This window comes from Leptonychotes weddellii, chromosome 2 (genome assembly GCF_054177405.1).
Source record: "Leptonychotes weddellii isolate Sample4059 chromosome 2, ASM5417740v2, whole genome shotgun sequence".
NCBI lineage: Eukaryota > Metazoa > Chordata > Mammalia > Carnivora > Phocidae > Leptonychotes > Leptonychotes weddellii.
The window spans coordinates 34,607,032-34,619,927 of NC_138370.1; the positions used below are offsets into that span (position 1 = coordinate 34,607,032).

The following is a 12,896-nucleotide window of genomic DNA, read 5'->3' on the forward strand; positions in this document are numbered from 1 at the left end:
TAAAAGAGCTTAATGATTATTCAAATTAATTCTGTCTGAAGCCTCTAAAAAATAACTTTTTTGAGATGTTACAGTGTCACCAGAAGTCAGCAGGGGGCACTTCAAACATATCTGTGCTGAACTCAGGTTAGCTCATTTTCAGCCTAGATCTTTGATGTTTTGTCTGAAGTTACCTGGGAATGTGAAGTCCTCAGCAAAAAACACTGGTGGTCTTACATATTCAAGTCAAGTCAGGTCTCAGAGAAACTCTCCTTTTATTTCCTACATGGATTTCAGTTTTTAAGTTTTTTTTTTTTTTTAATAAAACTACTTAAAAATTAACATGGATTATAAATCCAGTAGGCTATCTGTGGGACATTCATTTTGGTTTTTATGAGCTGTCTTCTAGAAAAGGCCTACACCTTTCTCCCCCTCAGCAGTCACAGTATTTGTCTCTCTGGTATGTTCTGATGTGTCTCCCTCACCATAAGGCCTTGTTCCAGGACATGCCATTGCAATGCATTGGCTTTTTAAATTATTATTCACTCTCTTTAAAAATTATCTCTTATTTCTCTTCTAAACTTTATTTAGGCAAATCTTTTAATGCTGATATTAAAATATGATTTATGTCTCTTTCTTTCTCTCTTTCATTCTCTCTTTTTTCTTTCTTTTTTTCTCTTTCTTTCTTTTGTTGTTTCCTTTCTTTTATTCTTGGAAGAGGGGAGGGGATGGATATCCCCAATGCAAAAAACTAAAATCCTTAAAATGTGTCTGGATTATTTAACACCATACTTTTATTATTGAAGCAATTCTTTCCATATTCCACAGTTCCTTCACCCCCAGAGTAAAGAAAGTATCACTGGTTCCTTTATTCAAACCTGGTGGAGGAAGGAGAGTAGCAAATTGGCTAAGTATAATATATATTTATACTTTATCTTTTTCAAAATATAACACCCAACTTTACCAATGGAGAATTATACTCTGAATTTAACCATCTTTTGAACTGCCACTTGGAATTTCTTCAACATAGCTTTGCTAGGTAATGAATAAAAGAAGTCTGCAAGGTCAGCATCTCCACTTATCAACTGTCCAGTAGGACAGCTCTAGCCTCAGGCACCAGATCCCAGAGCTATGATCTCAACCTCATCCTCACCCTCACTGTCACATCACCATCTCTGACAGATGCAGCTTGTGCATATGTGCATATGGTAAGTGACACTGGAAAAGTTTTTCACAGCAATTTTTGGTTAGCATTTTGGTTTTTTCTTATTAAAAGTCAATAGATTTTTAAGTACTTATTATATTTAAGAGTTTATATTTGTAAATTTTATTTTCATTAGCCATGCTTTTTTCTACATTAAATATAATTTTTGTGGTAAAGACCAGATCTACTTCAGTACTGATGTTCTTTTAGAGCCCACTTAGACATTCCATCATATTTTAATTTAGAAAAAAAAAGCCCCCCCAAAAAATATGCCCTAAATTATGCATGCGCAACAAACATCTGCTTCTCAGCCTTTTCCAATTTGTAATTACAGCAAGATTAAAATATAACCATCAAATATTTTTCCCCCTTGGGATCGCCAAAGGAAGAAACTTTGTGATTTGTGTTTACTGTTATTTATTCTTGAGTTTCATCTTTCCTCAACTGTACAATGGGAATATTATTAAGTCCAGGGTGTTTTTTGTTTTTGTTTTTGTAATGTTTAAATGCAGAAACAGATGAGAAGTGCTCAGTGTATGCAAATAGCAGTCCCTCAATCTAAATAATAGATGATAGGTATATAGAACTTCACTACAGTTCTGGAGTTTCTGGTCCTTTCTGTAGGTAAACCCATTTAACTTTTTATTTACATCATTTTAAACTTATACCAGGAGCAAGTGTCCTGCTGTAAGAGTTCTGGGTTGTTAAACTTTTATAAAACAATTTAGCTTCTTCTAATCTGAAGATTTTTAAGCCTGTTACAAAGGAAATGCCAATTATGAAAAAAGTCAAGCTCATGTCATCGGTAATCAAATAACTTTGCTGAAGTTTGGACGAGGCACTTCACCGAGGCACTTCGCTAACGCACAGGCAGTCCAGACCTGGAGATCAACAGCCTCCGCAGTACAACGCAGGCATCTCCGAGAACAGCCAATCAGGAGAGCGCATTGCCGCCACACCCACCTGTTCACTGCCTGTCCTGGCGATTGGAGCCAAATTGTCTCCTTTTTTTACCAGGCTGAGTTGCTAGGAGTTAATTCTTCCTGGAAATCTCTGCCACTCCGATGGACATGCAGCATAACAGCACAGGCCATTCCAAAGCTGGTTTCGTGTTAAAAAAAAAAAAAAAATTTATTCTAACCCTTCATTTCTTTGGTTTTGTTATCTGTTAACCTGGGAAATCAATTTAAACATACATTATAAGACTCAGACTTCCCTTTAGCAGTTACATAAAATCTTGTAGTTCTCTGAAAGACACAGAAGTGCAGATTGGGTTGTTTATCTTAGCAAACAATATTTATGTGGGAAAATAGACCCCATGAGTATTCTATATAAGATAGTAGGCATTTTTGCACTTTTGTTTATATGTCATTTATATCTTGAGCACATACCATGCAACTGTATTCATTTTGTGTAATTTTTTTTTTAAATTAGAATTTACTATATAGTTTTTGGAGGGCTACCACATCATAGTTATTCATCTTCTGCACAGTCTATTCTGAAGTTCCTCTGAGGGGTTTAATTCTTTGCAGGTTTCAGAATTCCTCTACATGCTTTGTCATATAGAATGAATGTGCACAATATATTGTTGAATAATTGCCAAGACAATATATTGTGTTGTGGCATTTAATGCATCAAATTAACAATAGAATTCTATTTTACAGAATAACAAATTTAGAATTACTGGGGTATTATTAGATGTATTTCATTTATAAGAAAAACTTAACATGTGAGCCCAGTTTAAATTCTGTGGCCTTTCATCTTTCTCACACACAAATGTGGATGGGGGTAGAATGAATGGAAGGAAGCATTCAGGATATTCAGAGAAATAATTCAATATAGACAGTGAATTGGAGGTTTTGATTTATGAGTCTGTTTCTCATGTAAAGTGTGGAGTATAAAGATAATTGTTTTTCTTGGCTAATGCAAATTATTTACATTTAGAAAGATATTTGAAAGTATTCTGAACATTTTGGCAAAAAATACAACATCCAATGAGACTTCATTATTATTTTAGTTGCATACCTCAAGACAACATTTTTAATAGGTTTATTAAGATATAATTTACATACCATAAATTTCACCCATTTAAAGTGTACAAGTCAATGTTTTACCACAATGTAATTTTAAAACATTTTTTATCACCATTCCCCCAAAACTTCTCCATTGTTCCCCAGCCCCTATTCCCCAGCTCCAGGCAACCACTAATCTACTTTCTGTCTCAAAATGTGCCTATTTGTGGATTTTTATATAAATAGAATCATACAATATGTATTTTTTGTGACAGGCTTCTTTCACTTAGCATAACAAATCTAGTTTTATATTATTTGACCTCAATAATCTGTCTCTGATGATAAAATGTTATCCCTGGATTCCTTTATGAGTTTGAGGAGTGGGTATAATTTTCGTGAGAGAAAACTTAGAAACTAGTTAGAGCAGGAGGGCTTTTCTCCACCACATAGGCTAATCCATTTTGCCAATGTTAATATACCAGATTGTGCAAGCATAAGATGCAGAACAATGTGTGTCCATGGATCCCTAAATTGACATTGTACAGAATTTTGGGAAAAACAAAAAGATAAACAACAACCACAAACATTGCAAGTTACAAACAGAAGCCATCAAAAGAGAAGTATAGTTTAAGTATTGATCAAATGTAGTTTAACAGCTTAACTTCCCCTCCTTGGAAAACTGGTGATTGAGAGTATTTAACATAAATGCATATAAATTTGTGTTTGGTGCTTGTACAGGGGGCCCTTGCAAGACAGAGTCCTTAGGAAAAGCAAAGAGGAACCTTACAGAGAAAGCAAATTTTCCCTTCTGCCCTTTTCCCCTCTTCTCGCGGGCAAGGTTTATCCTCTTTACAGTTTGCGCAAATACTTGGAAGTGAATTTAGGGCCCTCCCCCCAACTTATGATTTTATAGCCAATAGGTGATGAGGTTTATTTGCATATTTCCAGTCACTTAAGCAGCTGTGGAGTGGAAACAGTGTCAGACTCGATTCTTCCTCCTCCTCCTCGGAGGGAACCTGCCACTTGTAGCTGCCCTGCCCTCCCTTTTAAAGGGCAACTTGCCCCACGCCGGACCTCAGCTCCAGCCTGCTGCCACCTCGGGCTCGGCTGGTCCATCACCCTGTCCGCGCTTCTGCCAGTGCCCTGTAGCTCCTACAGAGAGACGCGCCCCGAGATGGAGAGCAAAGCACTGTTCCTGGTGGCCCTTGGCATGTGGCTCCAGAGTCTGACCGCCACCCGCGGAGGGGTGGCCGCCGCCGATAGTAAGTTTTGCCCGTAGACTCCCCTCCACCTGCAGACTCCACTTTGGCCACTTCCACACGTTATGAGGATGGGAAAGAGGGAGTCGAAAGGGGTTGCAGATGCGTACCGGAGACCCTCCTAGACTGAGCGCCGGTCCCGAGAAGAGTCAACAGGCTGGGATCCGGGAGGGGTAGGGAGGGAATTCTCCCTCAGATTTTCCTGGAGTCGTTCCCGCGTTGTCCCTTCCAATCTGGCGGAGGCAGTGTTTCCGGGTCCGTAGACTCAGGGAGGAAGAGTAGGGGGTAGCTCGAGGGGCGGGACGAGAGAGGTCGGAGGAAGGGCTTAAATGGCGGTGATCGGCAGTAACTGCCTCGCACGAGGACCCTGGAATGAAAGGCACGCAGGTCAAGGTGACCCTGGCGTGGCCGCCACCGCGGCTCGGCCCCCGCCTACGGGAGCGCCGGGAGAGAGTGGCCCCTTCTCTTAGAGAAGTCGACCCGAGGGGGTGGGGACGGGGGGAGGAGGCGTTGTCCGTATCTCAGAAGCACTGGACACTCGCTCTCGGCGTCGACACGGTGGTGGGGTACTGGACGCGTGGCGCCGAGTCCCGCGGACGCGGCGTCCTGCACGCGTTCGGGAGCCCGGGAAGCTCTTCGGCTTCCATTCTTGCACGCGCCGCTTTTCTTAGCACCCAGAAAACCTAGCGAAGGGCTGCCCTCCTGAAAACATGGCGCAGCGACCTGCAGTCTGTGGCCGCCGGCTTGGGTGTTACGAGGTTTGCATTTGGCTACCCTTAAAGTCCTTGGAGCCGAGTCCCGCTCTGACGCCCAGCTTCGAGAAGCATCCACAAGCACGTGGGGCTTCCGGGAGCCGCAGTGTGAACCCCAGCCACCGCCCTGGCGCCACCGGCTCCTCAGGGTTAAGGCATTACAGGAGAGATGCGAATTTCGTTATTGCGGGGAGGGCAAAAGACCAGCCTGAGACCCGCCCACTATAGAGGCAGTCCTAGTACCTCGAACCCTGCTTGGTTCACCGAACATACAACAGCAACCAAAAGGCAACTGAAGCAAGTCGTAAGCGCGGGCAACATTTTCTTCTCCCTTCGTGGTGAAATTGCAGTTAGGGCAGTGTGGCTTGGATGTGCTTACAGGCAGCATGGTTCAAGTTATAGTCGAGTTTGTCCATGACTTTGATTGCAGCTGAAAGTTTATTTCAGCAGTGGGTTGTAAAAGAACATTTTTGGTAGATTTATTTTAAAAATGTAGATTTCATCAGATCTGATTGGATTAAAAAAAAACAGTATCTGGAGGTGCAATTAAAAAGTCTTAAGTATCTTATATAGTGGCATGTTCTCCTCCATAGTGTTTAACCCCGTCCAAGAAGATGGTAGGAACAAATTCCATATTATTGCAGACAATACACCATGGTGTGAAGTTACTTTTACCATAAAAAACACACAAATATTTGTTTTCCACAGTTTGTTTTTGCTGGCTTTTTATTTATTTTGAGAGACGGGGAGAGCGCGAGAGCGCACAAGGTGGGGAGTGGGGAGAGGCAGAGGGAGAGGGAGAAGCAGACTCCCCGCTGAGCGGGGAAGCCCTACATGGGACTGGATCCCAGGACCCTGGGATCATGACCTGAGTGAAGGCAGAGGCTTAACCGATGGAGCCACTCAGGAGCCCCTGTTTTTGCTGGCTTCTTAGAAGTTCACGACCCTAAATTCCTGGTCTAGTTGGTGTCACCTCTCTGGGTTTAGATTCCTCAACTGAAAAATGAGGAGTTCAGGCCACACTCAAAATTATCTTAGTCTCCTCTAATTCATACTCTTTGATTTAAATGGACGCTTTGTGATTGATGAATTAAATTGGATTTTAAGCAACGTGTGCTTTAGCTAGCTGTAAATCTATCAATGGAGGAATCTTTTTTTTTTTTAATAATTTTGAAATTTTTGTTTTTGTTTTTTAAGAGAGAGAGAGAGAGAGCGCGCGCCTGAGCACGAGGGGGGAGGGGCGGGATGGGGGCGGGGCGGAGAGAGACTCCTAAGCAGGCTCCATACCCAGCGCCTAGTAGATGCTGGGCTCCATCTCCAAAGCCTGAGACCTTGACCTGAGCTGAAATCAAAAGTCAGATGCATAAGGGACTTAGCCACCCAGGTGCCCCAAGGGAGGAATCATTTTTTTTTATTTATTTTTTTAAAGATTTTATTTATTTATTTGAGAGAGAGAGAAAGCATGAGGTGGGGAGGGTCAGAGAGAGAAGCAGACTCCTCGCTGAGCAAGGAGCCCGATGCAGGACTCGATCTCGGGACTCCAGGATCATGACCTGAGCGGAAGGCAGTCGCTTAACCAACTGAGCCACCCAGGCGCCCAGGGAGGAATCATTTTTAAGTAGACATGAAATTAATCCCTACTATCCTTCCCTCCTACTCTCATTCCACCACTCCCTCCCTTTCTGTTATGCTTCTCCCATCACAGCAAATTTTCACCCCTTTTCTCCTCCAGATGAATTCATCTAGGAATGTAACAATTTCAGAGGCAAAAGATATGAGTGTGAGAGAATGGTAAACAGCACCTCTCTGGGCTCTGACTTATTCTGGAATTTTTTTTTTTCTAAGAAGAATGTGAGGATATGAGGCACTCACTGCCCCCAGGCTCTTTGTTGAAGCCACCTCAGTCCCTGCAGGGCCTCATTAGGAAACTTGAAGAGCTAGACAAGGAGCATATGGATCAGTACTCAGGAGCTGCAATTCTATTTGACCTGCCATAGTGAATTTCCAGGCTAACATCTAAGTTAAATGTGATGGGTGATAACAGCAAAATAGCTGATACCATTTGCAAATGGAGCAGAGCTCAGCACTGGAGTGATTGATTAATAGTAATATTGAAAATTGCGTGTCAGACACAGGGGTAGAGTTACAATGGAAAATTTTCACTTTCTTTCAGGTAGTGTAGTGTATTTTTAGCTTAACCTTTCTTCTTTGCTTTGTTCAGGAGGAGAAATTGAGCTATATAGTTTACTGCTTCTATTTTATGAACATTTTTTTTTTCTATAAAAATGAAAAGCAAATCTGTTTGTTAAATAAGTCAAGAGCATTGTCTACAACGGAATATCTGAAAATACCAATCACTTTAGTCAGATAGGATATTGATTTTTTTCCCCTGATCAAACTTCTTTTGTTCTCACCCAGTCAGTTTGGTTTTTGGTATTCTGTAGAAGCTGCCTGAATCAGTAAGGATGACCATCAGTTTCAGAGAGAAGGGAAATTATTGATGAAGTCCTTTAAGTATATGTGTGGTGGGGTAGAAACTTCTACGAGAATTGCACTGTAATTGAGCTCTTGTACCTCATGTCTTCATATGCACACTAATGCTATTCATCTGATAATTGTGAGCTGACTTTAGAATATCTTTCCTGGGATGTTCAATGTTCCTTCTTTTCTAGGAACAATAATGTATCCCCTATAAATTTACCTTTGAAGTGCTTTGATCTCTCAACCTAATTTCATCTCTGTGAGTTATTATTCACATTAAGTAAATTCCTTGTCTTTTTTTATATGCTTAGAATTTTAGCTATTTAATAACTTAGAAATAAAGATTACATAGGCAAGAAATGCATTAACTTGTATCTTACCCCAAATGTTACCTTAGTGCTGAATAAGGACATATCTGATGGGAACCAGTTGGTGTGGTGATGCTGATATGATAAGTTGAATTCAGGATGGAAGCTCTTATGAAGGAATACACCTTAGGCAGCCTCCCTTCCACTAATTTAAAGTAGCTTTAATTTCTAAGGGGACCTGATAAAAAAGATCCTTATCCCCTTAAAAAAGATAAGTGCAGAGTCTTTAATACCATTTTCATGTATGGAAAACAATAATTCTCTTAGTGACAATGGAATCAAATCAGTTCATCTGCCAGCCAAGAGCAATCCCAGTGTATATGGGGACAGCTAAACATATTGACTGACACACATCAGTTGTGTGAGAAAGTGAGGCTTGGGAAGTACATTCATCTTTAGGATGCTGAGACACTCTTATACCAGTAGTGTGAAAATTTCTATCAGAATACCAAAGAGAAGGAAAGGCTGACTGTAATCACTAATAACATTTATGATTTCATATATAGAATTGACATAGAATTGAAAACATCTAGTAGCATACAGAGTGGTGCTGTCTTCCTGTCAAATGCTTCTTCGTGCTTTCTGTAACTTAAAATGAAAAAGAATCTCCCTGAGAAGTGAAATAAAAGTCTCCAAATACAAATTTGTTTGAGAATGTATGAATTTCCTATTTTTTTTATTTAGAAGCTATACACAATAGGAAATGTTAGTTGTGGAAAATTGGACCTCTCAATGGGCTATGCAGATAATCTGTACAGGAGCTATGATTTTTTTATTTTTTATTATTTTTTTTTAGAGAGGGAGCCTGCAAGGCCTGAGAGTGGAGGGGTAGAGAGAGGGAGAGAATCTTAAGCAGGTTCCACCCCCAGTGCGGAGCCATCTCAGAGCTCGATCTCACCTGAGCCGAAATCAAGATTGAGCTCAATCAACTGATTGAGCTATCCAGGCACCCCAGAATCTATGAACTTAATAGACTTTTTTTTTTTTATGGAAATATACAAAGCTAGCCTTAATAATGTCAGAGAATATTCTTAGTCACTTCAGAACCACCAGCAACACCAGGGCTACCATATTGCATAATTCTAGGGAAAAATAGACCAAAGTGAGTGGCATCCTCTGGAGTCATGCAAGGCAATAGTCTTAAATACCAGTTTAACAAATAGGTGGTGGGTGAGATCTGTCTGCCAGGTCATTTGGATGATTTCTACTTCAAAAAAATTGGTAATCAAACATGGTAAAATATGATTATTGAGGAGGGATGAATTATTTGATGTGGAGAGATATGGGATAGGTGAAACTAATTTAGTTTTAAATTTTCTAAAGTACTTTGTAACAATAAAAAAACTTCTTGGGCATTGAGAGCAGAATCAGATTAAAAATTTACAATATTTTTTTCTACTATCAGGTAAATAATAAGGCCACCAGAGTACTTCCTGGTTAGAAAGGAAAAGGAAGACCTACATCCTAAATAAGATGGAAGGCAGAGTGTATTTTTAATAAGTCAATGGCTTTCAAGTGCACTTTTACTATATGAAAATGAAAAAAACCTTAAATATCAATAGTTTATCACAGGCTATCATTTGAGTAAATTATTTTAGAATGTTCAGGTGCTAGAAATTGTTTGTGTGTGTGTGTGTGTGTGTGTGTGTGTGATCAACTTTTCACCTATAATGAATTACTTAGCAAGTAGCCACAATATTACTTAAGGAGTTTTAGAAAATAATTAAAAAGGAAAATGTTGACCAGTACTCAGCTAATTACATGATAAGCCTGATTTGAATCCCTGTACATTCACTATACTGTATCATTCTTATTTTCACTTTTTGGCCTGGCTTTTGCAATGTTAGTTGAAATTACAGATTTTTAGCATTTGAATTGTGAAAAGAGTTAGTTTAAATTAAGAAATTAGAAGGACCAGTTATTTATCTTCTGAGTTTTAAATAGAGAAACCTAAAAGCTACAAATTATTACCTTATAGTAAATAGTTTTTAATTTTTTTACTTGGGTTAAGAAATTAATTTCCCCTAATATAACTTCCCTTTGACTTGCTCACTTTAAGAATTTGACTTTATTTGAAATACAATTTACTTCAAGCATTCACTGTAGTATTAAATGAAGACTTATAAAAATTTAGATTTATTATCAAGAGAGTCAAAAGGTTGGCTGAAGTTTTATTTCTCTCCTTATTCACTTTGGGATTGACTATGAAGTCAAAGTGGATTTTTTCCCAAACCTGCTTTGCTATAGTTTTTTAAGCTTTGACTTTGTGTGAAAGACTGCAAAGACAAGTAATATTGGAAAAGAAATATTTGGGGAAAGAACTAACCAGTTCAAGGGCACCTGGATGGCTCAGTTGATTAAGCGTCTGCCTTTGGCTCAGGTCATGATCCCAGGGTCCTGGGATCAAGCCCCATGTCTGGCTCCCTGCTCAGCGGGGAGCCTGCTTCTCCCTCTCTCTCTGCTGCTCCCCCTGCTTATGCTCTCTCACTCTCTCTGTCAAATAAATAAATAAAAATCTTGAAAAAAAAAAAGAATTAACCAGTTCACACATAGCACAGGCATTTCTGAATGATTTTTTAAAACATTTTTAACTGATGTACCTTGCTATGGGGGTGGGAACAATTTTATACAAAAATTTACTTAGACTTCCAACTTTCTTATTGCTAACATTTTAAAAAATTATGCTAGTGAAAAGGAAACAACCTTTCCTCAAGCCTATTATATAATATTTTGGGAAAACATTCCTTTGATGTAATCAGGGATTGAAAGAGGGTGAAATAATATATGAAATAAGTGGAACTTTACAATGCAAGAGCCATGAGCCAGTGTTCTTTGGGAGACTGAGTTTTGAATTATAACCAAGAGACCTGGATTCTGGTCTCTGTCAACTTTGATCACCAATGGAGGATTAGTCATTCTCTTGCAATCTACAAATATTTAAAAAAATAGAAACAAAAATAGCACTGTTGGTAGCTGCTTATAAACCTAAAACATACCATTCCAGCAAATAAAACAACCCTCCAATTAGCCACCTATCCAATTTTTCCTTTTCAGGAATTACGGGAGGAAGAGATTTTATAGATATTGAAAGTAAATTTGCTCTAAGGACCCCTGAAGACACAGCTGAGGATACTTGCCACCTCATTCCTGGAGTAACAGAATCTGTGGCTAACTGCCACTTCAACCACAGCAGCAAAACCTTTGTGGTGATCCATGGCTGGACGGTAAGATAGTCTCTTTGGGAAGGAACAAATTGGGGTAGACCAGGCATCCTGCCTGACTGGCTTGCTCCCATTGTTGGGAAGCCTGTGATGAGTCTCCCTATCCTGTACATCTGCTTGTTTTCCAATGGCTTTACTTTAAACTTGAGTACAGGCAATTCTGGCTTGGGGTGGGGATTGTGGAATCTAAAATCACGTGTTCATGAGTACTTCCCCCAGGTAGTGTCATCTTTCATTTTACCATGGTACCTAGTTGATACCCTCAAACCAGCCATTCTTGTGAGGTGAGAAAATAAGGCTTTGCTCAACTACAGAGCAGAATGTAGGTTATCATTTTAGGAAACCAGTGGAAACCTGGCATGATCCTGATTCATGCAGCACAATGTCCTTTCCTAGGGGAGAAGCTGTCAGAGAGAGGAGAGGGTTGGAGTGGAGTGAGGAGATATTGATTCTGGTTCTGGCTTTGCCATTCTCCAGCTCTGTGATGTAACTGATGCTACTTCTCATCTCCAGGCCTCAGTTGACTGATGTGTAAGACAAAGAGGTTAGACTCTACTTCCCAAATTCTCCAGTTGTAAACTTTAGGGAACTTTCCTAGAGATGAAAGAGGGGTAGCCAGGGAAGTGTCATGCAAAATGATTAGAAAAGGTGAAAACTGTGGTTACATTTACTTTTACTTTTAAAGAATACGAATAGGTGATGAGGATTAAAGAGTGCACTTGTTGTGATAAGCACCAGATGTTGTATGGAAGTGTTGAATCACTAAATTTTACATGTGAAACTGTGTGTTAACTAACCGAAAGTTAAATAAAAACGTTTAAAAAAGAAAAAAATACAAAAATAAAGAATATGATTAAAGTAGTTGCTTCTAAATATGCCAGTCACTTTCCATGGTGCAGTTCTTAGCTAATTCAGTTGGTTGTTAATATTTTCAAACCCTAGTGCGCAGATATCATTTTGTTACGTAAAAAGGACTTCTATAAAGTGGGAGGTTAGAGAGAAATAGTCCTGCCATTATGTCAGAGCTTGTGAATAAAGTAATAGATACTAAATAAATTCTAACAAGATGAATTAGAGAATGATTGATAGACTTCTCGTCTCGATTTCTTTTCCTGTGTAACTTAAGTGCCTTTCTTATTAACAGTCCTGGACAATTGCTATAACTTTTACAGAGGTGAAGGCAACTACTAACAGAATTTACGTGGATGTTTATTTTTAAAAAATCTATTTACTAGAATTAACATAATAAATTACATATCTTATGATGAAAATACATATTCAAATTCTTAACTGATGTTTTTACATTTTAAGAGATTTAAATAAGAAGAAGCAATCATTGGTAGTTTTAGAGACATTTTGGTTGTATATAGAACTTCAAATACTTTTCAAAAAAGTATAGTAAGCTTAATAAACATTTTTTATGACAGAATAAATTGAATATCTCAGACATCTCAATCTTATCCCTAAGAGAACTTGATACTTTAAGAATTTTGCAAAAGCATAGTTCCTTCTCATGCAAAGATGACATGACAAACCCAGTATCAGCAGATAGTGCCAATTTCTATCATTGGTCCTCCTGCCCACTAAGCCCACCATATTCTTCACATTGTGTGTCCTGAC

At 39.2% G+C, this 12,896-nt stretch overlaps 1 protein-coding gene and 1 long non-coding RNA gene across 2 annotated transcripts in view; one reads left to right on the forward strand and one right to left on the reverse strand.

Moving 5' to 3' along the window:
• On the reverse strand, positions 1 to 5,379 carry LOC145718346 (uncharacterized). Its single transcript, XR_014141736.1, has 2 exons — positions 4,565 to 5,379; positions 1 to 2,284 (listed from the first exon to the last, which is right to left on the reverse strand). It is a non-coding gene; the product is annotated as an uncharacterized LOC145718346 (long non-coding RNA).
• The window catches only part of LPL (lipoprotein lipase), a 24,054-nt gene continuing 15,322 nt past the window's right edge, over positions 4,165 to 12,896 (forward strand). Inside the window, exons 1-2 of the mRNA XM_006745857.3 lie at positions 4,165 to 4,457; positions 11,110 to 11,279. Coding sequence (XP_006745920.1) covers positions 4,370 to 4,457; positions 11,110 to 11,279 — 258 coding nt within the window. The 5' untranslated portion in view covers positions 4,165 to 4,369. The remainder of the gene's footprint in view (positions 4,458 to 11,109; positions 11,280 to 12,896) is intronic.